The sequence below is a fragment of the Equus caballus genome, chromosome 8 (genome assembly GCF_041296265.1).
Source record: "Equus caballus isolate H_3958 breed thoroughbred chromosome 8, TB-T2T, whole genome shotgun sequence".
Taxonomy (NCBI): Eukaryota; Metazoa; Chordata; class Mammalia; order Perissodactyla; family Equidae; genus Equus; species Equus caballus.
Window position 1 is genome coordinate 101,531,267 of NC_091691.1, and position 27,003 is coordinate 101,558,269.

General features: G+C 42.4%; 1 protein-coding gene across 22 annotated transcripts in view; it reads left to right on the forward strand.

The window, feature by feature from the left end:
- ATP9B (ATPase phospholipid transporting 9B (putative)) overlaps positions 1-27,003 on the forward strand; it is a 287,141-nt gene that overhangs the window by 201,138 nt on the left and 59,000 nt on the right. For all 22 annotated transcript variants that reach the window (XM_023648016.2, XM_023648017.2, XM_023648021.2 and 19 more), the window contains 2 exons: positions 5,726-5,868; positions 24,768-24,880. In XM_023648016.2, the coding sequence (XP_023503784.1) occupies positions 5,726-5,868; positions 24,768-24,880 (256 nt within the window). The remainder of the gene's footprint in view (positions 1-5,725; positions 5,869-24,767; positions 24,881-27,003) is intronic.

Consider the following 27,003-nt stretch of genomic DNA (forward strand, 5'->3'; position numbering starts at 1 on the left):
TAGTTGAGTAGAGGTCTAGGTTTTAAAATTCTATAAAACTAGAACACTACTAAAAAGTTAAATGTAGTGATGACAATTACTGTCAACTTAGTATTTGAAGTTTGAGCTTCTGGAATTCTTTTTTTCCCTGGGGAAGATTTGCCCTGTGCTAACATCTGCTGCCAGTCTTCCTCTTTTTGGATGTGAGCTGCTGCCACAGCATGGCCACTGACAGACAAGTTGTGTAGGTCTGTGCCTGTGACCCAAACCTGGGTTGCTGAAGCAGAGTGCACCAAGCTTAACCATTAGGCCACAGGGCTGACCCAGAGTTTCTGGAAATTTTTAACATTAAAAAGAAAATTATTGTATTAACATGTGACCAAAATATACAATGTGAATCAGAGTAAATTTAACTGCTTCCCATATCATGTTTTTGTCTTCGTTGAAGATACATCTTCCTGAATAGCTCTTCATTCTTCACTGAACCGTGAACTTCATTCTGTAGTAGTTCTGCTTTATTTTTATCAACCTGAAGATTATCTCCCTTCTTTTTTTCACTAGTAGCTACTGCTTTGTACACTTGACGAAGGGTATCTGTAGTCAACCTAAAATATTCCAGTGGACTTTATAGTGATAGAATATTTTGTGAAACAGTAAATTCTTACACTCTGTGACAGCAGCCGTTGTTTTATTGAGCCACCAGTCCTTCATGACTTGATGAGAACGACTGTGGAAGAGCCTGGAAGATGCTCCTTTGTTTTCCACTCAACCCAAAACCGAATAGCAGACTGTAAATGCCTGAAAAATTCCTGCCTGGCTAAAGATAGAAATCTATTTGCCTTATCATAGCTAAGACAGGCTGACAGTTTCCAAAATAATTTGACCAAAAGCTGAAGGAAGACCACAACACATAGAAAAAAAGTGATGTTTTTCCAAATTATAGATCTCTGAGCCAAAGAGTCAGCTGTGCTGAGCCTCCCAGGCTGGCAGGTGCCTTTCCCAAGCCCCTCACCCTGCTCTGTGCCCCCCAGAGTCCTGCTCGTTCATTGGCCACCTTCCTGTCTCGGTTCCTCTCAGCTTTTGCCTGTGTTTTAGCCAAGTGACCCTGACTTTCACTTTATTTTTCTGATTCACAGAGAGTCTTATGCCCTATGCCCAAATCATAGACGAGTCCGTGTTAAACGCTTTTCCTTTTCCTTCTTCCATTCTGAGCATCCTGAACTCTTCTTGGCAGCCTGCTACTTAGAAACCGTTGGTGGGTCACTCGCCAGTGCCTTGTGAGCCTTTCCTGCTGGTCGCCCACTCCTCTGGACACCTCACCACACCCTAAAGAAAGGTGTCATCTTTGTCCCAGTGTTTAATAGGAGACACCTGGGGCATATGGATGTTGGGTGCCCTGTGCACGTGGTGGCTCTGGGCTTTGCACCGAGCCCACCTTCCTGGCCCTGGTGTCCAGCCATCCTGGGACCAGTGCTGCCCAGGAGGAGGCCCGAGAGACTGTGCTGTTCTGCCCCACGGTGTCATCTCTTAGTGGTTGTCATCTCTGACTAGTTTTTACTATTCTAACAGGATTATAAATAGCCAAGAGATAGTGAGGAGCTTGTTTAAGAGGTCTGTGTAATTGTCAATTAAAGATTTTTTTTCTGACCAGTATAGTTCTTATGATCTTTAATATGTGAACTTTATGGACAGATATGTCAAGTTATGGTTGTTTTAATTTTCTTTAACTTTCCTACAGACTTTCTTTGCTGACTCTGACTCCTTAACATTCTTTTCAAGTGTGCGTTTATTACCAGGTAGAACCGTGTGAATTGCCACTTTGGCAGGTCGGAATGATTGACTGTCAGCAGTTTCACCACATGGTGTAGGTACATCCTATCTGCTGTTTTTTTGATAGAATTCAATTAGGCACAGATTTTCTTATAGAATGTGAAGTCCATCTGAATGATCTTAAGTCTGATTATTAATGAACACAAATGAGGCCAGACCTACGATGTACAAAGCTGTGAGCCCACTGACTTGTCATTCTGTCATAATCCTATCAAGTGTTGTCTGAGGCTGAGGGGCTCAGTTTTGAGCCTTTTAGGGTTGCACAGTGTACACGTGGAGATGTACGGAAGGGCTGATGCTTATGTGCCCTACCTTTCAGTGCGCTCTTTGCCGTGGGAATAGACTCACCAGGAGTAGCCAGTTTTCTACCTTGAGAGACAGTGACACAGACACACCCCTGCGCCAGGTCTTTGATTCATTGCTATGAACACCCTGTCATATTTGATGTTTCATATTTCTCCAAATTCTAGCCTCTTGACCCAATGTTTTCATTTCTGTTGTAGAAACACCGTATTATCTCTAGATCTAATACCCGTTTTCATCATTGTGAAGAGGCCCCTTATTTTGTTGGTAGTTCTTTTTCTTATTATTTTTCATCAATACCCTTGGAGCCCCTTCCTGAGTTTGGGATGTTGTTCCTGTGTTCAGTTTCTCCTGGGAGTTAATTCAGCTTTCACTTGAGGTGTGGCACTTTTGGCTCGCAGCCTCCTGTGAGTTTAATACAGTATTGTTCTGCGTCAGCTGGGTCTCTGCCTGTCTGCCTGAGTGAGCATAGCACTGTCTGCACACCCTTGGGAGTCTTTGATTTCCTGCTTTCCATTAGCCAGATTTCACTGTCTTTGCCATATTTACATTTTGCATTTAAGATTTGTGCATTCTTTTAATCAAATGAGATAAAAATCTATAAATAGAAATAGTGTCTATAAAAAAAATTAGACACAGCTGAACACTTTGGAAGGTGTCTGAGCCCGCTCTGTCAGGATCAGGCAGCTGATGTGAAGGAAGGGCTGTGCCGTGACTCGCTCGCGCCAGCAGAGCCCGCACTGCATGTGTAGTGTGCGTCCTTGCAGAGCGGCTCTGTGGTTGCAGACGGGGGCTCCAATCCCACGCTTTCAGACAGAATCAGAACAAAATTGTCCCAGATAGGACGACCCAGGCTTTGTTTAAATTGTAGTCTTACTATACAACTGGAAGTATGAAATTTTAAAAGTAAGTTAAAAGTCCAGAGCATAGTGACAGATGCCCTGTGTTTGTCATAGATTTCTCTTGTTCGTGTCTTCGCCTCAGGCCCTCTTTTCTTAAGGAGGCAGATGTAGAGTTGGGGCCTCTACCACTGCCACCCTCCCCTGAAGTTGGAGTGGGTCCTTTCTGTTCATGCTTTTATGGCCCTGGTGCGTGTAGTCAGACACGCAAACATATAAAGTATTTGTGTATTTTAAATTCATGGATGGTCTGTATTGTATTCTGTGTGTCTGTTTGCAACTTGCGTTTCGTTTGGCCAGATTTTAACAACAGCTCACTGGGCGGTTTGGATGCTTTCGTTTGTGTCGTTTCACAACCAGTACTGTGTTGATTGTGTCCTTGTCCCTTCCCTCGTGCGTATGTGGGGAGCTCTCCTGCTGAGTGGACCTGCTGAGTCATGCTCAGGCCTGTCTTCAGTTTTACTGCATGTTGCCACATTACTCTCTGAAGTGATCGTACTGGTCCATACTTCTACTTGCAGTTTATTAAAATACTTGTTTCCCTGCATCCTCACTGACATTTGCTGTTCTCAAGCTTTTTAGTTATTGCCAATCTATTGAGTATAAAAAATGGCATTTTTGCTTTGCTTTGCATTTCTCTAATATTCTAAATTTAATTTTGGGCTAACTCATAGTTATCCATGCAGGCTGTAGAGTATGGTGGAGGCATCATAGATGTGAGAGCTCTGGTTCAAGCACCGTTGTTGGTTTGGAATCCAAACAGGGAGCGAGCAGTCAGGAGCCCAGCACCTGACTCTGGCAGATTGTCCACAGCAGAACGTGTGTCCTCCACGGGAGACGACTGAACAGTGAGGGTCCAGGGAACAGCCAGGTTTTAATCAGGGGAGAATGTGAAAGGGATGTTCTGTGAACAGGTTTCAGACGTGAGGAATTTGTTTCCATGGAATTTGAGTTCCATAAGTACACAGTTTTAGAGGAAGAATCACAGTGAAAAATTGGGTCAAAGAATAAACACATAGATGTTTCCGGTAGTGAGAGTGTGGGGTAAGACACCAAGGATGACAGGCACGCAGCACAGTGCATGTGTGCACACAGCAAGATGCGGGAGACTGGGGAACGGCCACGACAGCCAGCTGGGGTCGGGATTGCTGTTGTGGAGTCTCGGGAGAAGCTGTCGTCTCAGGACTGCCGCGCCCTCATGGGTGAGTGGCTGCACCTGAAGAGGGCGGAGAAGTCCTGCGCCAGGCAGTGCGCAGGCCACGGCCTCATCTCACCGCAGCCCAGCGCTCTGCGAGCTGTCCTCCCAGGGCGGCCTCGCCCTGCAGGGGGCCTGCCTGCATCCCGCGTGCCTGGACTGGTTCAACGTTGTTTGACGAGAAAAATGGAGTTTTAAGAATTAAGCTTACATGCTTAGGACTTTTTAACGTAATTCGTAGAAATATACATTCCCTCCTGTAGATGTAGAGCTGTGGCCCCTTTTTTTTTTTTTTTAGTATGTTTTGAAGATCCACATTGTTTTTCTCATAAAAAGACATATTCTTAGTGCATTGTTTATGATTTCCACTTTGGGTTTCCTTAAGGTGGAGAGAAGAAGACATTTACAAATCTGTCTGAGTGAGACTCTTTACAAAATTTTAAAATTTCTTCCAGTTTTTTATGTCTCAACCATAACTCATTAAAAAATGTTTTTTGAAAGCAGTTTATCGCTATCCAATCTTTCAAAAATATTCCATTCCACTTAAATAGAAAGCAGATCTCTTGATTTTACTTAATACTCATGTTTCATCAAATTGTACAACACATCAGTGTGTCATCTGGCACAAACATGTCTGAACACAAGCACAGCTGCCTCGTGGTCACTGGAAGCGAAGGTCAGCATGTTCTCAGAGAGCAGCTGCCCAGCTGCAGGTGTGTCGCTTGCTGTGAGCATCAGTCACCAGGTTACACAGGGCCGAGTGCATCAGGTAACCCAGTAGAACAGTTGAGTGCAGGTTAGGTAAAGGAGCTTGCTTTGTTAAAATGTAATCAGGCTGCGGCTAAGCCTATTCAGGGACCTCCCTCGCTATGACCATAAATCCAAGCTCTGCGCCATGGGCTGGCCTGGCCGCCTCTGGTCTTGCCTCCCACCACTCTCCCCGTCTGCACTTACCCTCCAGCCTCGCCACCTTTCTGATCCTCAAAGAGGTCACATGACCTAGCTCAGAAGCTGCGTCCTCTGACAGTCCGCCCAGAACCTGTTTATGTCCCTCATGGCAGTCCTCATTGTGGAAAGCATCTTGCTTGTTCTTGTTGTAAAATGAGGGGTTGAATATTAGGACCTATTTCCAATATTTATTCCCAGTAAGACACCGCCTGATTTCCTTAAGCACGTGTGCTCTCTCCTTTGAGCCCCATGGCACCTTGTGCCTGAATGGGCACTTAGAACAGTCTACCTTCTCTGTTCCGTCCAGTACCACAAATCATGCTGAAAGACAGGGTGTGAGTAACCCATTTTACCATCACTGGCAAACATCTTCTGGGCTGTAAAGAGGTTTGCCCACTCAAACGTCAACAAATTCATTTATTTTAATGTCTAAAATCCAATATTATTTATTTATTTCATATAAAGTTAAAGATAATCCGTGTAAGTAAATAAACTTATGTGGAAAACATGAACGTGAAAATATTGCCTGGGTCTGCATCACACTAATGACTGTGATGGGTTGTATCTACAGTTTGCGTGTGAACTTGGACATGGGCAAAGCAGCCTACGGGTGGATGATTATGAGAGATGAGAACATCCCTGGCACTGTTGTCCGGACCAGCACCATCCCAGAGGAGCTGGGGCGCCTGGTGTATTTGTTGACTGACAAAACAGGTACTGTTCTTGTCTGTGTTTTCTCTGAATGCACAAAATAACATCCAATCAGAAGTGATCCTGGTGTGTGTAGATCCACATCTGTTATGGTATGCATATGTGTGTAAAAGAGTATTGAATTAGTTCTTAGTTAGAATTTCCCAGACGCTGCCCAGTAAAACTGGCACACATCTTCTAATATACACAGTATCATCAAAATTAGCAAAATGTTGAATTCTTAGAGATTTAAATGACATATTTCTATATTTTGAATTTACTACTACCTTACAGGTTTTTTGTTTTATTTTACTGCCTTTGTTACACCTTTCTAGTGGCTTCTTAAGAGTAAAAATTGCTTGTTTGTTTATTATAGAATGATACTTGTGAGCTATTAAAAGAAAATAACAATAAGATATATGAATTTGGTATTTTTATAATAACATTCTCCTTAAGAGCCTTGCTACAAACTATTTATCTCACCCTAAGGTTCCATGCCCCAAATTCTATTTGTCTTTATTCATTTCTTTCTTTCTTTCAAATCGAAAAATTCTTGTCAGTCCATAACATGCTAAGAAAGACGAATCGAATCCAGTATTATAGTAAAAGCCATATCTGAGGGTTAAAATCGCTCCTTGATGGGTTGGTTCGTGATCTAAATTACTAGTAATTCTTAGTGAACTAGAAATAAGAGAATATTTATATTATATAACATGATAAAGAAAATATGTCTCAAATAAAATTCAGCATTATTTTTAACAAAGTATTAGAAAAATCTTCACTGTAGTCAGGGAGAAGAAAGAGAAATCTGCTAACGACACTGTTACTTAACATTTATTGCCCTAGCCACTGAGGTAAAACAAGAAGTAGAAACAGTATATATGACCAAAAGAAGCAGCGAATATTTGCAGATGTAACGATCAGCCAAGGAAACCAACTTCTAAACTAAGAGCGCAGTGAAGGGGCGGGAGACAGATTAAATACACGGGGCTCTGTTGGTGCATGGTGGGCGGAGGACTAGAGACCTTACTCACAACAGCTTAAGTGCACATAACACAAATAGGCCCAAACGTGAGGAACATAAGGACACATGTGAAGAAAACGACCAGACATTACAGAGCACCGTAAACAAGACTGAAATAAATGCAGAGACGCACTATGGTCCCAAATGTGAAAATTCAGTATCCTGTAGATGTCAGCCTTCATAATGAATTTGTAAGTTTACTGCAGTTCAGCCAAAATCCAGTTGTTGGGTTGTGTTTGGTTTTCCTTAGGGCTTGTCCTTGTGGGACGTTCAGGAATTGGCCAGTAAGGTAATGCTCATAAATCAGAATAACTCGGAAGTAACAGCTTGAAGGGCTCAGGGTCAGAAAGGTAGACTGGGAAAATATCTTCAGATTTTCCCTTCCCAACCTCATTGGGCCCACAGGAGAAACTTTAAAGAAAAAAAATCTATAACAATACTAGAAACCCAGCAGAAGGGCCATTAGAAGATCCAGAAATTGAGTCATCTCTGGAATTAGTCTGATGGAGAAGCCAGAACAAAGCAAACCCAGATTCAGAATGGCTCCTAAAGAGACCCTACGGAAGTGTAAGAACATTGCTCCAGAACAGAATCCTGGAGAAATTCTTAGTTCATAGCCAACAGGTATATGGGCTGAGGCACGTGGAGTCATCAGGCTTCACGTCATCAACAGAAGAAATCCACCCCAGCTTACCACACTAGTCAGCCTGGTCTTCATTGATAGATAAAATCGTAGATCAAGAATCACAGCATGAAATCAAAGTACCCATGCGAAAAAGCAGAGTGTTCCCAAAGAAAACAAATTCAGTGATTGTTTACAAGGAAACTCAAGAGAACCATCAGGAAAATTTTTAGAATTATAAGAGAACTTAGTTTCATATATAAACTCAATATCAAAATTAAACTGCATTTCTATATACCAGCAACAATTGGGACACTTAATTCTAAAAGTGCCAATTAGAATAGGAACAAAAAGTATGAGTCTGGATGTTATATGGATGTAAGTCTTTAAATTTTGGAAGACCTTACAGATGACTGATTAAATGGATAGGTACACTGTTTTCATGATAGGACGTCTTAATGCAATAAAGATGTCATTTCTCCCCACATTAAAAAGTCTGATGTGTTTGCAAGTATAGGATGAATCAGGAAATTTTATTCACTATTGTAGGAATGTTACTTGGCACACCACATTATAAAACAAAGTTTGACATTATCAACACAACAATTTCACTCCTGCTTCTGTTCCGTAAGGAAATGTGTGCGCATCTACATCAGGAGACATACAAGCATGTTCATAGCATTGTTTTGGATGATGAAAACAAACTGTCTGGATATAACACAAAAAAGTTATCAGTACAAGGGATAAATTATGGAACGTAGTTAGAATTGAATACTAAATAGTGATGATGAAATACAGATATTTACATCAACGTGGGTGGATGTCACAGTAAAACGTTGAACTGAGAAAGGTCTGGGGTCTTCCTCTGTGGGGCAGGAGGATGCACAATGCCCACACTGTGCTGTCCTCCAGGCCGGGCTCCACACCCGCACCTTCTGGTCCCGCCTTTTCAGAGCGTCCTGTGGTCGCCTCCTCACCGTTTTCAGGGTTGAGATTGTGCTCATCACTGAGGAGCAGGGATGGTCTAGTTCGTCTCATCTGGACCAGCAGTCCTTTTGTGGCCATTTTAAATCTGCATATAATACTTCTAGGCATGGCATTGACCTGTTATTTCATCCTAATTCAGGAAGCATATGCCTGAGAGCATCCACTAAAACTTGACGAGTAACTGGTTCTTTCTTTTCTCTCTGTGTCTCTGGCTGGTTGGTGTTAGTAAGTAAAGGTTGTGTGATGTTATTTCTCCTTAAAGTGCTTTTTATTTTGCATTTTAAACAATGGTGGGAGATTCCATAGCCCCTCCACCTCTCTCTGTTGAATTTGAGTTACATTCAGGCTGAGGATAAGTGGCTTTTACTCAGTCATAAAAGTGAAACCTTATTTCTTCCCACGTTTCACTCTGCTACTTTTAAAAGGCAAAAGCAATGCTTCTTAAGGTTTAGCCTAATAAATAATCTTGGTTCCTGAGATTTAAAAAGAATCATAGAAAAATTATATAAAATATATTAGTGAGAGAAAATCTTCTGCGTTTTATTTTCCAAAAGGCCTTTTTATACTAGAAGTTATTGGAGGAGATTTTCTGCCATTAGTTCCTAATGTTGACACTGTATGGGGTTCTTGATATTATTATTTTGGTCTAGATTTTTTTCAGAACCTTTCTCAATAATCACAAGGTGAACGCTGTTTGTGGAGCACTTCTTTTTTTAAAAAGATTGGCACCTGAGCTAACAACTGTTGCCAATCTTTTTTCTTTTTCTGCTTTTTCTCCCCAAATCCCCCCAGTGTATAGTTATATATTTTAGTTGTGGGTCCTTCTGGTTGTGGCATGTGGACACCGCCTCACCATGGCCTGATGAGCGGTGCCATGTCCACGCCCAGGATCCGAACCGGTGAAACCCTGGGCCGCCGAAGCAGAGAGCGCAAACTTAACCACTCGGCCACGGGGCTGGCCCCTGTGGAGCACTTCTGTGTGCACGCCCTGTGACAGCACTGTGTCTGTCCCATGGGAGACGGTCTCATCTACATTTGGGCATCTCCCCACCATGTCTGCAGCTGTGACCTCTCCCAGGACTTCACGATTACTGTGCAGCCATCTCCAGGGAACTCTTGACTTGCATCCTGGTCTCAGGGTCCCGCACCCTGACTCCTGCTACATTCCTGGTCAAAGCAGTAGATGTCAGAGGCCACCCGGCTGGAGGGACTGGGTCTCCTCCTTCCTGAGGGCGTCAGCCTTGGGTCAAGATCCCAGGGGCTCGGAGCAGGGAGTGTTGCTGTGGCTACTCGTGGTGATGCAAATAGAGGACTAAGTGTCTAGTTGTCTTGTCACTGCAAGCAGGTAAATAGGATTTAGTCCCATCCTTGCTTTCACTCTGTGAAAACATGCTTTTCACACAGTCGGATGGAGCCTGGCAACAGACCTGGGGGAGAATCTTTAATGCTGTGTGATCTTGGGTAAATCCCCTAACCCTTCTGAGGAAAGCTGCGTGTTGTCAGCCAGGAAGGTTTTGTGGTGGTATTCACACAGGAGGACATAACTGGGATAGTCAGGCACACATAACCACGAGGCACGGTCAGATTCCAAAAACTGTCTGCACTCTTTGCATTATTGTCCTGGTGAAGCTGGCATATATCTGGTATTTACTGATATGCATTTTTATTCCCAGAACTTCAGTAATCATGCTCTGCTTTTTGTTCCTTACTTTGTTCACATAAATAATTCAACTCTTCTGCTCTCCCCTTCAGGATGGAAATCAGAAGTTGGTCAGGTTTTAGCGGTCACTGTGGTGGCCTCCATGGTCACAGAGGGTCTGACAGTAGGTGGTTGTTTGGTAGAGGGTGAAGAATTTTGAGTTCTCAATATCAGAGATAGGGGTGTAAGGCAGTTTGCAAACATCTTCTGAGAGGCCCGAGTTTCCGCTGAAATGGTTAAGAATGAGCTGTTGTGTAAGGAGCCTTAGGTTGCTAACGTAACTGTGAGGTGGTCCTTCCTATGATTGTAAATTGGGTTTGTGCTTCATCAGGCAGCTTTTTGACAAGAAGTGTCCATCATAGTGCCTCTCTCGTTTTCCGCAGCAGAATAGAAAATGAAGTATCCCAATAATTGCATTACAGTTTCCTTCTTGTGGACAAGAAAGCAATGTGGTATAATTAGGTTTGATTGGAGTGCACGTTTCCGGTAAGATCTGAAATTAATGATGTTGCTATAGTGACACATCTGCGGCCACCAGTGCGTGAAACATAAAGTAATTCATTCGACAGGAGTCGACATCTGTTAACTGCCAGGATACAGAGCTTATTGACACTGACCAGAAATACTAGACGTTATGTGATAAATGAGCAAATGATGCTGAAACTGGAGGACAGATCACTTGTACTTAATCTGCTGGGAGAACTTTAATCTTCTCACTGGTTGCATTTGACAGTGCCTTTGTTTAAAGAACAATGCTGCAGAGAACTCCTAAATTTTAAAACTTAACTCAGGCTGCAGCCTATTAAAGCAATATATTAATTCCTTTGTTAGAGAGTTTTTATCTTCATGTAGAAGAAAACCATTACTAAAAACATCTACTAAAACAACAAGTTTTTTAGGACTTGCTTTTTAATTATAGCATCTATTACCTAAAATGCCACATTGTTTAGACTTGAATCACAAGTGATTTTCATAGGGTGGCATCGTCTGTGATGAGGAAGTGCTGTTTCCATAGTTTGCAAAGGCAGCAGAGCATGGTGTGTATGCCATTAGTGCATATGTACAAAGCTTGTACCTCTCACAAGTAAGACTTAGAAATGTTTGTTAGTGTCCTTGAACCAGAGGACAGTTGCGGTCTCTCCTGCCTGATGGTGATGACCGGGGTCTTCAGCTGTGACAAGTGTGAACAGTCTTACTGGTACAGGTGTTTGCTAATGTGAACACTTGGGTGTGAGTGCTGTAGTTAACATTTTGGGGGTGTTTGGACCGAGTGAGATACTCAGCACATGCGGTGGTTGAGCAGATGCCCACAGTGCTGGGAATGATAACCTTTGGAGAAAGCCTCCTTTACAGCAAATATAATATGTGACTCCACATTAAATAATGTTAGGTATTTTAAAAGTCACTGCGTACTCTCACTTTGGTAAATTAGTGTTATCACCTTAGAAGTTTTGTTTCCACTCCTTCATTGTAAGATCTAAGTGCCTTTGTGCTTTCATGTGGCTGCCGATTCCCTGTGGTCGTTCCTTTGCTTTACTAGAACCTTCACAGGCAGCTACGCGCAATCTAGAGAAGCTAGCTGCCTGTCCCTGGGAGCGGAGGCAGAGTTGCTTTTGTTTCTCTGCTGTAATCGCTCCCTCGCTCTTCTGCTGCAGTGTGTTAGAGCTTCGATATGAGGCCAAATCACAGGCCAGCAATATTTGATCAGAAAGCTTTGCATCTGCTTCTCCAGTGATGTCTCCTCTGCGTGGTTGTGAATCACATCTGTTGCCACCCTGAGAATGATGCCTGCAGGGCTTTTTTGTTAGGAATTAATTTCCTCTTTGCCTGCTTCACTCATTGTGGTCCAAAAAGGCCGCTTTATTGAAGAACTACACCTTTTTTTTTTTTTCAGGAATCACAGACAAACCTTTTGTCCCAGACACTTTCTGTCCATAGAACTACCACAATGACCAGGTCACTGTGAAGCTCTCTGACGTGGTGGCTCTCCACATCTGTCTGCCTAAGTTAGTCTCGCCCCTTTGTGAAGTTTCAAGTTTGGGACATAACTTTTGTTGTATTAAGATGACAAAAATTGTAGAAACTATCAACTGGTTGAAATCATGAAAATCATTTAAGATTTGAAAAATAATTTTACATTGTTGACTCTTAATAACTGATTGAATCTTACTACTTACCTGCTGTACAAAAGAATAGAAAGTCTGAAATCCCCACTGACTTTCCTGCTCAGCATTTTACAGAGTCAGCTCTGAAATAAAAACATCATTGAAATTTTAAAAATTATTTTCAGGATTCATCTTAATATGTTAAGAAATTGTATGTGCCACTTACATAAAGGAATGTCTGCATAAATATTCCAGTTTCTTTAACCCAACAAGATGTGAATACATTTGTTCAAATGGCAAAATAACAGCCAAATTTCATTGTTTGTTTGATGAGCGATGCTAGTCATTGATTAGAATATATCAGTTTTAAGCTGCTTGAAATATGATTTATTAGCAACTTAGAAATTTTAGAAGATTCAGCAGTTATCATTACATAGTGTTTGATTCAAATGACAAACCGTCAGGATAGATCACTCTCTCAGCATTTGGCTAATAACTGCTGTGCACCCTTCACCACACTGCACTTAGAACATTTCCCTCACTCCACAAAGCCACCTTGTGCTCACCAGCTGTCGTCCCCGTCCTTCCCCTTCCCCCACCCCAGCCCTAGGTAACCCCGAATCTGCTTCCTGCCTCAATGCATTTGCCTATTCTGGACTTTCCACATCAATGGAACCATACGTTATGTGGCCTTTTGTGAGTGGCTTCTTTCACTCAGTGCAGCATTCTCAAGGTTCAGCCACATCATAGCATGTGTCAGTGCTTCATTCTTTTTTATTGCCGGATAATATCCCATTGTATGGATGCACCACATTTTATTTATCTATTTATCAGTTGATGGACATTAGCGTTGTTTCTGCTTTTTGTCTGTAATGACCAATGCTGCTGTGAACATTCAAGCTTCTATCCAAGCAACAAGGCAAGAAAAAGAAAAAGGCATCCATATTATAAAGGAGTGTAAAGCTATCTATTTGTGTCTGACGTGGTCTTTATATAGAAGATCCTAAGGAATCTCCTCAAAATCCATTAGAATCAATAAATGAGTTTAGTAAGGCTTAAGATACAAGATCAGTATACAAAAATGAATCGTATTTCTGTACACTAGCAATGACTTATCCAGAAATAGAATTAAGAAAACAGTACCATTTACAGTAGCATCAAAAGATAAAATCAGTACTTCAAGTGTTAAGTCGGCAGTGGTATTCCCGAAATTGATCTATGGGTTCTATACAATCCCTATCAAAATCCCACTTCCTTCTTTTCAGAAATTTGACAAGCTAATCCTAAAATTAATATGGAAGTACATGGGGCCCAGTATAGCTAAAACAATCTTGGAAGAAACACAAAGTTGGAGGACTCAACAGTTTCTCATTTCAAAACTTATTACAAAGCTACAGTGATCAAGACTGTGTGGTACTGGCATAAGGATAGACATAAAAATCAAAGGAATAGAATCGAGAGTCCAGAAATAAGTCCTGACACTTATGGTTGATTGGTTTTCAATAAGGGTGCCAAGACACTCAATGGGAGAGAATAGTCTCTTCAACAAATGGTGCTGGGAAAACTGCATTTCCACATGCGAAAGAATGAAGTTGGACCCCTACCTCACACCATGTACAGAAATTAGCTCAAAATGGATCATAGACCTAGTGTAAGCACCAAAATGATCATCTATTTAAATTGCTTGGTTTTCAGAAGCTAAATTTGTTTTCTATTTCATTCTCCCTGGCTCAGTTAAGCAACTGAACAAGGAGCTTTTAGGTATCTATCTAAACACAAAGCTTTATAAACATGACCCAGAAGGAGAAAGAAATAGTTCAAACCTGGGCTTCAGTTATCTTTTAAATTATTTTAAACCAGATGTATAAATGCAACAGTATATTCATATTTAGTATTTATTCTGCTTGTATGTATCTGTGGCACTATCTGACCCCCCATATTTTCAAGGAATCTTTGTGTAGAATTACTCTAGAGATTTCTCCAAATGGTAATAAGAAGCAAAATATGGTAGCACAGTTGAAGTTGGGAATCTCAGAACTTGAAATACTGTCACCAGGCTAATGGAAGACAGCTAGCTAAAGCGAAGTGTTAAACTAGTATTCGCTCTGCACCCCAGTGTCTAGCAGTCTGTGAATGGAGTGATCGTAACGATTTGCCGTTGGTTTTGGAAAATATCTGTTGTCTATATGGATTTATTTGCATTTGGGAATGCCAGATTTTTCATCTTCAATAATCTCCAGGAAAAGATACTCCAAAGTAAATGCCATATGACTCAAACAGATGCCACTTTCAACCCAGGATGGATTTGTGGTGCAGGAACTGACCAACAGCACCCATTACCATCACAGGAAGAGGCAGCGGATGCCATGCCTCCTGGTGGAAGAGCTCTGCTTGCGCAGAGTGGTCTGTGGAGCCCTGTCTGCCCTGCACAGGTTATAGCAGATCCCGAGCCTGCAGGCGCGTGTGAAACGGCACTGCAGGTCACTGAAGCGGTCAGTTGGTTGCTTTAATAAGTTCAGTTACAAGGGAAAAAGAGGGGAGAAGGCTATGATCAGAGAGGCTCAGGAGACCTGCCTGGGTCCACGTTCAAACAACAGTATAAAAACGTGACGCTGACGACACAACTGGAAGGCACGGCCCTGCCTTGCTCTTTGACATTAGGAGTCACTGCTACTTTTTGGTCTGACGACATTGGGGTTCTCTGTTTTAAGAGCCCTTTCTTTCGTTACTAACACAGACATGCTCATGGACGAATGGCATGTCTCAGGTTGGTCTCAGCCATAATACACAGAGAGTGGATGGGGTTTGCATGAAGAAGTGAGGCCCTGAGGCGGTCCTTGCTGAAGCGGGGCCCTGCACCATGCTTTTCATGACACGCTTCTGTCCACTTTTGTGTATGTTTCATATTTCCTCTAAAAAAGTACAGAGGGGGTGGGAAAGAAAATAAATTCCTGAATTTCAGTTCCTGGTGTTTTGTGTTTCTCACATTCATAATTGAATTTCGCAAGGTTCTTTTTTATCCCAGCTGTAGGTATGCATGTGCACACACACAGCAAGAGTGATGCCCACATGCCATTGGGGCCTTCCAGGGTGCATTTCCACATGTTAAATGCTATTATTACTGGGAAAGTGTGGCATTTGACAAGACATTCAAAATCAACATTTTTCTCTTCAAATCAACTTCCTTCCTAAAGCAGCATAAATACATTGGCTACTGAAGTGGAATTGGCATGTAATTATGTTTATAACTATCTGGATTCTTTCATTTTCAATTCCTCCAAGAAAGCTGTGTAAATTTTAAAATCTGTAAAGTTTCCAGAAATTTTCTGAAGTTTTTCTTACTCCTCTTTGGCCCACTGAAGTTTAGGTAAGGGGATATTGTAGTTGAGGGCAGAATGTAAGTGGATATTTAAAGAATAATTTTCACGTGAGGCAGATTCCATGTAAGCCAAGCCTTGCTCTCTCTCCATTTCCTTTTTAGATGTGTTCGTATCATTGGTGCAGCTTCACTCCAAATGCAGTGATCCTGCCCCGGGTCTCTGATGGCAGATATTTTACTACCTGCCATCAGAAATGGCACGTTTCCAAAATCAATTAATTAATGTGAATATATGTGGATTGTCTCTAAACATATTGTCATGTTGCTTTTAAAAATGTTTACATGTTCCTAAATCTGTGTTAAGCATCACAGGTAACTACAATTTGCAGTCAATAATCAAAGAAAAAAAGGATTTTTCAGATAAATCTAATTACTTTTCAGGACAGGAGAGAATTAAATATACAAAGTGTCCTCTGCTTTTTTGCACAGTGCTTCCAGCTTTGGATTCCACTTAGAAAATACTTTAGTTGAGAAACAGAAATGCAGTTGTTTCCATTTCTCTAATTTGCAATGTCCTACATACCTTCCACCACCAGCCTCTTCTTTTTAAAAGAGCGTTAGCTTCATTTTTTTATATTCCTTTAGTCAACAACTCTTTTGGCTCCTACTTAAGAGTCAGGTTCTGGGGATAGAGTTGGAGACAAAATGACACTGGTCGTGTCCTCAAGGAGCATCCAGTCCAGCAGGGGAGACAGGCATTCAGTAGCTAAGGCCAGAGGGACGTGATTGCAAACCGCAATGATGGCTGCGTAGAAGGAAGCCAGAGCCGCCACAGCGACCCTTCCGTGGGGCTCCGCCCTCTTGGAGCATCTTAGAGTGGCATTATGTGTGTGTTGAATAGGTATTTTTATATGCTTATGTATGTATTTTGATAATATGCTTATGTTTTAAAGAGACCGATAGTGTATGCAACCTCATAGTTCTCGGCTATCACCTGTTGTGTCCTCAGCCAGTAACTTAACCTCATTTTCATCAAATATAAAACTAGGGAGTTGGACGTTATAGGTCAAAAATTGTCTTCATTTGATTTTTTATGGTATTTTAAGTGCTCTTAATAGAGTAGTTTGTTGAACTTTAAAATACATTATATTACAGTTAGTTTAGTGAAAGACAAAAGTGTAGCTCAGTCTGGTAGTTAGTCCTGTTTTGCCTTTAAAGACTCTCAACTATCATACAATAATTATATCTAATACTGAATTTAAATCCTCAAACCTAAGAATTATTTCCTAATTATGTAATTAGGAAGCAAAGATTGATGGCCCTGACAGGATGGCCGCGTGTGTGAAGAGCAGCAGGAGAGCCCCGTCAGACGCGCAGGCTCCCGGACGCCACTCACTGGGCGTCCTGTGCTCCTGCGCCGGCTCCCCTGGGTGGCTGTGCTTCCTGTGCCCTGTTTGCCCTGGACAAGTGGTGTGTCTTCCACGACGCTGCTTTGTGAGCATGTTCGGTGCTGGCGAGAGCAGGAGGAGGCGCAGTGCCCTGGACGAGCGGCAGCAGGAGAGTGCTCAGACCAGCTACCTGGGCTCGGCTCCTTGTCTACGCCCCACCACGTCTCGCTCCTACATCCTTAGCTTCATTTATGAATTTTTAGTAAAGTATGTATTCAGAATAAATTATGGCAAGTTTCTTCAAGTGACCAGTTGTATGCTGTGTACGATATTTATGCAGATAAGGAATTTTGGTTGCATTATCATAATTAACTTGTAAGCACTTTTTATATTCTTTTAAGTTGCCCAGATTGTTTGAATAGGCATGGTTGAAACGTGTGCTCGCCTTCATACATGTGAGTTTTCAAAGTCAGCATGTCCACATCCTCTCCTTGACAAGCTGACTGTTGGTTTGGATTGCTTTTTATCACTTTGATCACTTTGTGTCACTTTGGATCACTTTGTGTTGCTTATTGGGGAAAGTATTTGCTTTGTTGCCTTCTTGATAACAGCAACATTCATGTATTTCAACTCCTTTTTCTTTTATTTTCTAAATAATTGGAAAATGGAAAAATAAATGTGCTGATACTAATAATAAAATAGATGTAGTTCTCATAATGCAGTTAAAATGGCTGTGGAAATAAGTTCGGAAGTAACTGGATGAGTTAAAAGCAGCTCTTATTGGCCTTTATTTGCATGTTTGTTGAACCCAATCCAGGTGATTATGTATTCAATTTTGAAGGGAAAGAAGCGCAGCAAATGTACGAACTGCTGGAAATAGCCACCATTGTGTCTAAAAGCTGACGTATAGAAATCGTGGGGTTTGTGCTACTGTCAATTCTCTAAAACTGATCCTTCCCTCACCGGATACACTGCGTGGAACACGCTGTCTGTTATCTGGAGAAGGCGGACGCCGTGGTTCTCAGACTGTGAATCTCGGTGCCTCACTTTGTCCTTGGATGTTCTGATTTGGTTGCTGAGCGCTGCGACCCGGGCATCAGCACTGAAGTCTCCAGGTGACCGGTGGGCAGCGGCGCTCAGGATCAGCTGGGATGTGAACCGTTAGACACCGAGGCACCAGCCTGGAAGGCAGCCCTTCCATCCTGTTGATCTGAGGCCAGGGAGCAGGAGACCTGACCTCATGGGCATCCTGGTCAGCTGACAACAGTGCAGTCTGACTCACACTACTGCCCCTACTAAAGAAAAAAATATAAATTTAAAACCAAAATGTTTTATTATAGCAATATTTCATCTCAAAACCTCTTAAGTACATGACTATTAGCAAGTTATATGTGAATAGTAGAATTTAATAGTTTTTTAAATCAGAAAACAGGTGTGAAAGTCACGAGGTAAATGAATGTATAACTTGTGAATCTTAAGAATGTAGTTCAGGGCTAGTGCCTCGAAACAGCTTTGTGCTTCTGAACAGCTCTGTGATTATGACTGATGCCTGTTAATGACACTGCTGGTCATTGCGTGTGGATGGCGGGTGTGACGATGCGTACAGCCTTGTGGAAGACCAGTGTGGCCTGTGTATAAGTTCAGATGGTGGTCTCTGAATCCCGTCTTTAAGAATCGACCCCACAGAAGGAAGATTTATGTAGCTGCATTCTTTGTAACAGCAAAAAATTAGAAACTGTCTGAGTATCTGTCTTTGGGAGAACAGTCCAACAGAACGTGGTATTTCATGGTGGACTTAGGATATACTCACTAAAAATAACATAAAATACCCGTGTGTACTGTCAAGTGAAAAGATAGTCTATGAACGTGTACCTGTCTCATCAATGTCCTCTGATTATAGGTAAAAGTAGGAAGGGTTATATACACACCAGATGACCCAGGGTGTTTTAAGGGCAAATGAGCATTTACAACTTTTAAAATGAAAACGAAGGCATCCAGTTCTGGAACGATGGAGTGAGTGTGCTTCCCCTTCTCCCTCCTGCCAAGTACGCTAAGACCTGACGTTACACGTGGAACACAAGATAAGACCGTGAGGACGGAGAAGAAGGCAGACTGGCCGGGCCCTCAGGGCCTCAGGAATGACAGTGGCCAATCCCTTAGGTGCTCTTCTGCCTCGTACCTGCACTGGCCACTAAAGAAGCCAGCAACCCAGAGATCCCCGGGGACAGACACGCGAGAGGAGCTGCTCGCTCTGTCCAAAGGAGCAGCCTGCAAGACGGAAGCTTCCACACTTGACTCGAGCCGAAGACCACAGGAAAACTGGGCCCCTTGCTTTGTAAGAGGTTGGAGGTGTCAGCGAACACTTTGGTGGTAATCATTTGGCAGCATATAAATGTATCGAATCAACATGTCATACACCTTAAACGTGCCCAGTGCTCTATGTCAGTTACATCTTAGTAGAGCTGAGAAAAAACCCCACCCCCTGTCCCCAAAGACTGAGTCGGACCTTAGACTTGCACCCTTGCCTGGCCGTCCAGAGGTGACCCAACTCCCTGGCCAGTATGGTGTCAGAGAAGGCCAAGAAGGGGCTGGACTTTAGTCTCTGCCAGGCGGTCAGTGGAGATGACATGTGCAGCCTGGATGGCCATTCTTGGCATAACAGAAGTACAGAGACGGAGGACTGATTCGTGGTCACCAGGGTCGGGGATGGCGAGGGAGGGATGCGACTGCAAAGGACTGGTGAGGGAGGTCTGTGTAGAGCTGGAAGAGTTCTGCACCTTGACTGCAGTCGTGGCTACACACACTTGTGCATGCGATGAGGTGGCACAGGACCACACACACGTTGGATGGCGCCAGAGTCCTGGTTTGGTGTTACACTATCCTTATGTAGGACACAACCAGTGCGGGGAGCTGGGGAAGGCACAGGGAATTCCCCTGTGTATCTGCAGCTCTCTGGGACTCTGTAATTATTTCAAAATAAAAATTAATGCAAACAGGCAACAAAACACCTTGCTTTTAGATTGGCAAATAGGAAAGAGGTCTTGGTTAAGAGTAGAAGAGTCACATTTCCTTTCAGTGTAATATTTTTTCTTTTAACTAGGATGTGTCTTATGTAAAAGCACATTTATCTTACTTTTTGCCATCATTTCATTGATATCTGTGATAGTCTTTAAACTAGAGAACTATAAGTATGTAATGATCCTCTGGCGTTTCATGTAGAGTACAAACATCTGCAGTGAAGCACACTGCTCAGTGGCACACCACGGCATGCTCTCTGGCTGAGTCCTGGCCACAGATACGTGGCTTGACCAGTCTGTGCTTCTGTTTCCTCCCAGGGTCTTTGTGAGGATCAAGGAAGATAATATTTGTGAAAATAGCTGATACAGTTTATTATAAACACATTAATTTTTAGAGCTAAATGTCAAATTGTAGAATGCTCTAGCTAGGCGGTCTACAGTAATGCAGTCGTGCACCCCCACTTGACAGCGTAGACAACGTGTCCTAGAAGACTGGGCCCCTGGCCATGCTCAGAAGGCTCGAGTCCAGGTGGCCACTGCCACCCCCATTCTGGGGCCTCGAAGGGTGTGTAGCAGAAGCGGTAGCTTGCCTTGGTGCATTGTCAAGAATTGCTTTTGCTGACACGTCTGCTGAAAGTGGGCAACATCCTTTACCCCAAACACTTGCTTCCTCTACCAGGTTCTAGGTTGTGAGATAGAGGGTTTGTTCTATTCACCCTTGTTGTATAAATTTTTTTCCCAAAAGCTGTAGTTGTGGTATGATGAATACCATATTGTTCACATTTATTTTAATAAATGTTGTGATTATTTTTCTTGACTATTGTAAAACCTGTTGAAATGTATCAAACATGGCCCAAGAGATCTTTCTAGAAAAGATTGATCTCTTTCTAAAAGTGACTTATCCTTTTTCCTAGGTATAATTTAATCTCTTTTTTTTAAGATTTTAGTTTTCCTTTTTCTCCCCAAAGCCCCGTGGTACATAGTTGTGTATTTTTAGTTGCCGGTCCTTCTAGTTGTGGCATGTGGGATGCTGCCTCAGCATGGCTTGATGAGCGGTGCCGTGTCCACGCCCAGGATCTGAACCAGTGAAACCCCGGGCTGCCGAAGCAGAGCACGTGAACTTAACCACTTGGCGGTGGGGCTGGCCCCAAATCTCTTTTATTCCTAACATACATTGTAACCTTAACTGAATCTATTCTTTGAATCATTCTTTCAGCTTCTTCAACAAATATTAGCACAGCCCATAAAAGTTAATTAGCAAGTATCTAATTGAAGCAGCTTGACATGGTGGAAGACACACAGAAATTGTAATCAAACCATCTGAGCTCGTCTCACTAATTTCCTAACAGACTGTGAGGATTCCTGGATTTCTCTGCACCTTATTAACTTACATATAACACAGGAATGAGCACGCGCCCTGCCCTTCTGTAGCAGGCCTTTATGAGGGGTCTTCCCCAGGCTATCTAACAGCACTACATATAAATTTAAAACTATTCAAATGTCAGTGGTATCTGGTGGGGCCACTATGCCATGAAATGCAGTGCTTGATTTGAAGGGATGAAAGGAACAGCAAGGTATACCCGTGACATAGTTGGGAGTGTAAGATATATGATGAACATAGGATAATGGAGTATTATTACCAAAATACAGCTCAGAGGTGCAGTGTGCTCTGCAAGTGGCTAAAAACACATGTGCAGTAGCATCTATCACAGGCCTTCCCGGCCAGCCTTCTCTTCTGAGCCCCGGCCCTGCACATAGCCATCCGTCTTCTCTCTCTGTCTGCCTACAGCACTTCAGATTCATCATTTCCTGAAGCAGACTCATCATCTTCTATCCACTTTCCTCTCTCCTATTTCCCAGTGAGTGGCAGCATCCCTGAGCAGAGGCAGTGGGCCTCAGCATGCTCTGAGCAGATTTGGAGCTTCTGTGTCCAGCAGTGATGTCCAGGTGCCTCAGCTTTCCTATATTTCAGGAATTTGTCTGTTCCTTTCTGTCGACCCGTACAGCCTCGTCACTCCTCACCTACGCCTTTATACCAGCTCCTTCCTCGACTTGGACCTCTGTGACCCATCCCCAGCATGGTGACCAGTCACTCTCACTCACCCAGGAGTCCCCAGAATGAAATCAGAACCCAGAAGCCTGGCACAGGATGCCTTGGTGATGGGACACGTGTTGTTTCTCCAGCTTCGCCTGCTGTTCCCTCTCCAGCCCTCCCCTTGCATCAGCATCCGTCGTTCATGGGGTTTATGCAGTCCCCGCCTCCCCCAGGCACCTCAGGGCCTCTGCACTTAGGTTCTGCTGCATTGTTACCTCTCAGAAAGAGAACTGTTCCCTGTGTCTCTCTGCCTGCCATGCCGTAAGCTTCTTGGGGAGAGGCACCTTCACTCCTCTGTGTTTCAGACACTTGACATGTTATCTCACTTGCTCCTTGCTGTTTGCATGCAAGCTAGGTGGTCGTTCTCTGTTTTGCAGACAAACAAGTGAGGCTTGAGAGCTCACGCAGCGCCGTGAGCTTCCATAGCCTGCAGGTGACAGCGGGGGTTTGCACGCAAGTTCTCCAGAACCAGCATGTAGTCATGCCTCTTAAGGAGTTTTTTGCCAAAAAGATAAATGAATTCCAGGCTTATTGGAAGTTTCCAGGAATGTGAGAGTTGATGGTGTGTTTGGAGAATCCTGAAGCCTTGCTGCAGCAAGGAACGTTACAATCTGACAGGAAGGCCGACTGAAGGACCTGCTTTCCATTCCAAGGAGCTTGGTTGGAAACAGTGGAGGGTCACTGGCGGTGTTTAAGCAGGGGAGAGTAGAATGAAGGGGTCCTTGTTCTAGGAGGATCAGGCTGGTTAGAGGACTGGAAACCGGTCAGAGGCTTACAAATCAGGATGGGAGATGAAGAGGGCAGAACTACAGAGTTCCAGAGTAGATGTCAGAGGGGCAGAGGGCTCGCGCCTCATTTCTGAGGTAGGGTTGAAAGTTGTGAGGGTCGATGGAATACAGACAGTAAAGGAAGGGTAGGGGTGACGTCGATGGTGGTGGTGCTCAGGGACCTACCGTGTCACGCCTCTGCCTGGATGCCTGCTTGTCCCCCAGCCCTCGGGCAGGCGTTTCACAATGAGGAGGCTGAGTGCATGGGGGTCGTGCCATCTCAGCGAGGTCCCTGCAGGAGGGAGTATGAGCCTACACAGGCCCCTCTTGGGCACCCTGGGTGCACACTGCTGGTGGAGCGTGCAGGCTGTCAGGGGAAGGGAAGGCTGGGCTGTGAGTCCCAGCGAGCAGGGACCTCTGTGGGGAAAGTGCGAGCAGAGAGCTGGCGCGAGAAGATCGGTAACGGTCCCTTCAGCGGAGCAAAGGATCACGTCTCAGCACCTGGCAAGCCCTGCAGCCAGTGCCTGTCCCTGTGGCATAAGGTGACAGCCACGAGGGATGGAGTGTGGCCTCCTCACTCAGGGGCTTTGGTCACTTGCTTAAGGTGGTTTAAGACCTAAGGAAATAGCAGTCCGTTCTTGGTAGGAGCTGTGCAGGTGTCTTTTGTGATGTTCTTTAACTTTGTGGTGTATGTAGAATTGTTAGGAATAGGAAGTTAGGTTAAAAGAAGCATTATTAATCATACTCCTATTTATAAACTGCTTAGCATTTATGCCTCATTACCATGCCCCACTATAAATTATAATGCTTCACGTTCAGTGTATATCAGAGAAAAAAGTCTAAAGGAAATTCTTAATTGTCAATTACTCTGATAAGTAAAATATTTTGAATTTAAATAATATATTTGTTAAATAATTTTTCAGAGAACTGCTCATTTGGGCACACCTAATAGAGGTGAACTTTGTACTTAGACTAATAGGAATTAGTGTAAAATTTTATCTTTTTGCTATAGATAGTGGGACTATCGTTTTCATCTCAAATCTTTGATACATTTATAGAACTCCCTTATTTCATTTGGAAGCTGAATTATTGCTAGCTACATTATTTAATATGACCTAGTATTTTAAGTTCATTCTACTTTATTTAATGAGGATGGTATAACCAAGGAAAAAACCCTTTGAAACTGCACTTCTCATGTAATTTTGATGATTATGTTCTATTCCCGCTTACTTTCATGAAATTCAGGAGGCGGTTATTCAGGGTATTAGAGAAGGGACATAAAACTTTGCAAAAGGAAAAATGTATACAACTGGCGAGCATCCCTGATAGTAGCCAGTCTTTCAAGTTTATGAAACTCTAATTTATCCATTCTTTTAAGATGATTTATCAAAACAATCTCTAAAACAGTCATTGTAAAATATTCTTTTTAACTTAAAACAGCCTCTGTGTTCGGGTGGGAGTTCTGCATCAGATGAGCTGTTTTGCTTTGAACAGTAATCCTAACTGGTGTGTATGGAGTCACAGGTAGACATGAAACACTTGAATCATCTCTCTCAGAACAGGCGAACATTACATTTGTACCAAATAACAGATCTGAACTGAAAGGCAGGACTAAACTTTCTTTCTCTAACCAGAACCCTTCACACTATTAAAAGTTATTAAAAAGGGAACTTGACATGCTAGGAAGAAAACTTCTTGTTCTCACTAGTAAAATGAAAATAATGACAAATAACATTTAAAAATACTTGGTGTTACAGAGTAGAACATTTTTGCTGCAGAGGTGTGTTCAAATGTATGACAAGCATCTGGCCTATGGACGTAAAGTGTGTGGGATGTCTTGATCTTCCTGATGAGCTCCCTGTGTTCATGTATTTTTTTGTTGTTGCTACATCTGCTATAGGAACCCTCACCCAGAATGAGATGATATTCAAGCGGCTGCATCTGGGCACTGTGTCTTACGGAACTGACACGATGGATGAGATTCAGAGCCACGTCATGAATTCTTACTCCCAGGTAAGCTAATTGACTTCCGGAGGCCAACTTCTTGCAAAATATCCCCTACTGTTGAGTTTAACTGAGCCTTAATTATATGGTAACCTGTACATTAGCAGACTTCTTTGATTATCTTAATACATTGTATTACTTTAGTTACCAGTTCCAATTTATAAATCAAGAACCAGTTTTGGGAGTAATTTTAAATAAGCATTTCTATATTCTGTAATCATAGAGGGCAAAATGACCTTAAGTCATTTATTCATATTAAATTTCTTAGTGAATTATTTGTAAAAATTACTCAGTAAACATAGTATTTTTAAGAATATTGAATGCTGCATCAAATATGTTTCTTAACAATCCCTCTGTTTTTCTTCATAATTAATAAGACTTTCTCATTTTTTAAAGGTACATTCTTTTTTTTTCACCTTTTGAGTAAACAAAAGTCAACACCATTGTATTATCAGCCCTCATACACCTGTCATTCAGCTTCAGCAGTTATATCAATACACGGCTGATTTTGTTTCATCTATAGCCATTCTCCTCCACCATATTATTTTGAAATGAAACTCAAATACTGCGTCATTTCATCTGTAAATATTTAGTCTGTATCTCTAATATATAAGGACTTTTTTTTTTTGACATACCTGAATCTTGTCTTTTTCATTGGAGCCTTACAGGAGCTATCTGAGGTTGCAAGAACAGGAATTATTTGCTTTCACACAAGGAAGCAGCCTAGCGGTTACAGCATTTGCCAAAGATTTTAAGCAGTGAGCTCCCTGTGAGTGAGTCTGTGGTCTGGAATCCTTGTAACATTCCAGGCTCCTAACGTGAGACACATCAGGGCTGTTGTGTGTGCACAGATCATGTTGAGATCAGTGGAGGGTTTGGAGACAGGCCATTTTCAGGCTTATTTTAGGCTCCACGGTTTCCATAGCCCTGTTCCCAGGTGGTATTTGTGTGTCATTCATTTGGGTTTCTTTTTACCTGTCACATAACTTGAAACCACTGATTCAGTGTAATCAACCCTAGCAGTCCTAGGTATCTATTTAAGATGCTCACATGCAAGACTACAGTCTGTATCAACAATCATCACTTCCTTAGGTTTTCCTCTGCCTGTTTGTTGATGTGTTGTAGAACTGAGTCACCAACTAATAATGAGCTCAGGTAAATCCGGACCAAAAGTGCACATCGCTCACCAGGGAACGGGTGGCTCCTGGGCACCGCCCATCCCTGCCGTCCACCAGGCTCCTGTGGGGTCCTTCCAGGTGCATCACCTGCAGAGGCTGGTGGGCGTTGTGGGTTGACAGTCACTTCTTCCCGAATGGCTCTTGCACACACGAGACTCTTCATGTTACACTTGCCCTTCGTGGTGTTTCCGCTCAGACAGAGTTCAGGGTGTTGTCCGCTTTCCCTTCAGTTTTGTGAAAACCTTCTCTTTCTTCTGTAATATTTACCAGTCTGGCATATGCTTTTCTTTACTTTTGAGATACTGTCAAATGAAAAACATCTCATATGTGTGTCTATTTGTTATCTGTAAAGTTAATATACACACACAAGCACACGTATGCATAGACACTTAACACCAAGCACTTTATTAATTTGGATGTCATTTCAATACAGAGTATTTTGTAACCTAGAATGTTCATTAATAGAAGAAAAATCTAAAAAGGAGAAGGAATAAGATTTCCCTTTTCCTAGTAATCTATGTCTAGATTGAAATAGTACCAGGTAACACGTGTTTTTTAAAAAATTATATTATGCATGAATATGATTTTAATAGCTCCAAATAAGTTATTTTATTAGAAAAAATTAAAAGCAGACAAGATGAGTCACTATATAAAACAGCAAATATTTAATGTTTATTTTCATCTAAGAGGACTTCTAAAAATCTTTTTCACTAAAAGCTATCTGTTGGGTAGCTGGTTAGACAGTACTTTTTATGTGAAATTGACTTTATTCCTTATGTTCTGTTTTATTATGAAGATGATAGTAGTCTATGAGGTCCACTGTAATGTAACACAAATCTTTTATAACCTGATTATATTTCCCCACTGGAAGCATTTGGTGATAGAGGGCATAATCTTTAATGGAATTTGTGTGAAATTAAATCATGCAGTCGTCAGTAAACATGACATAACTGA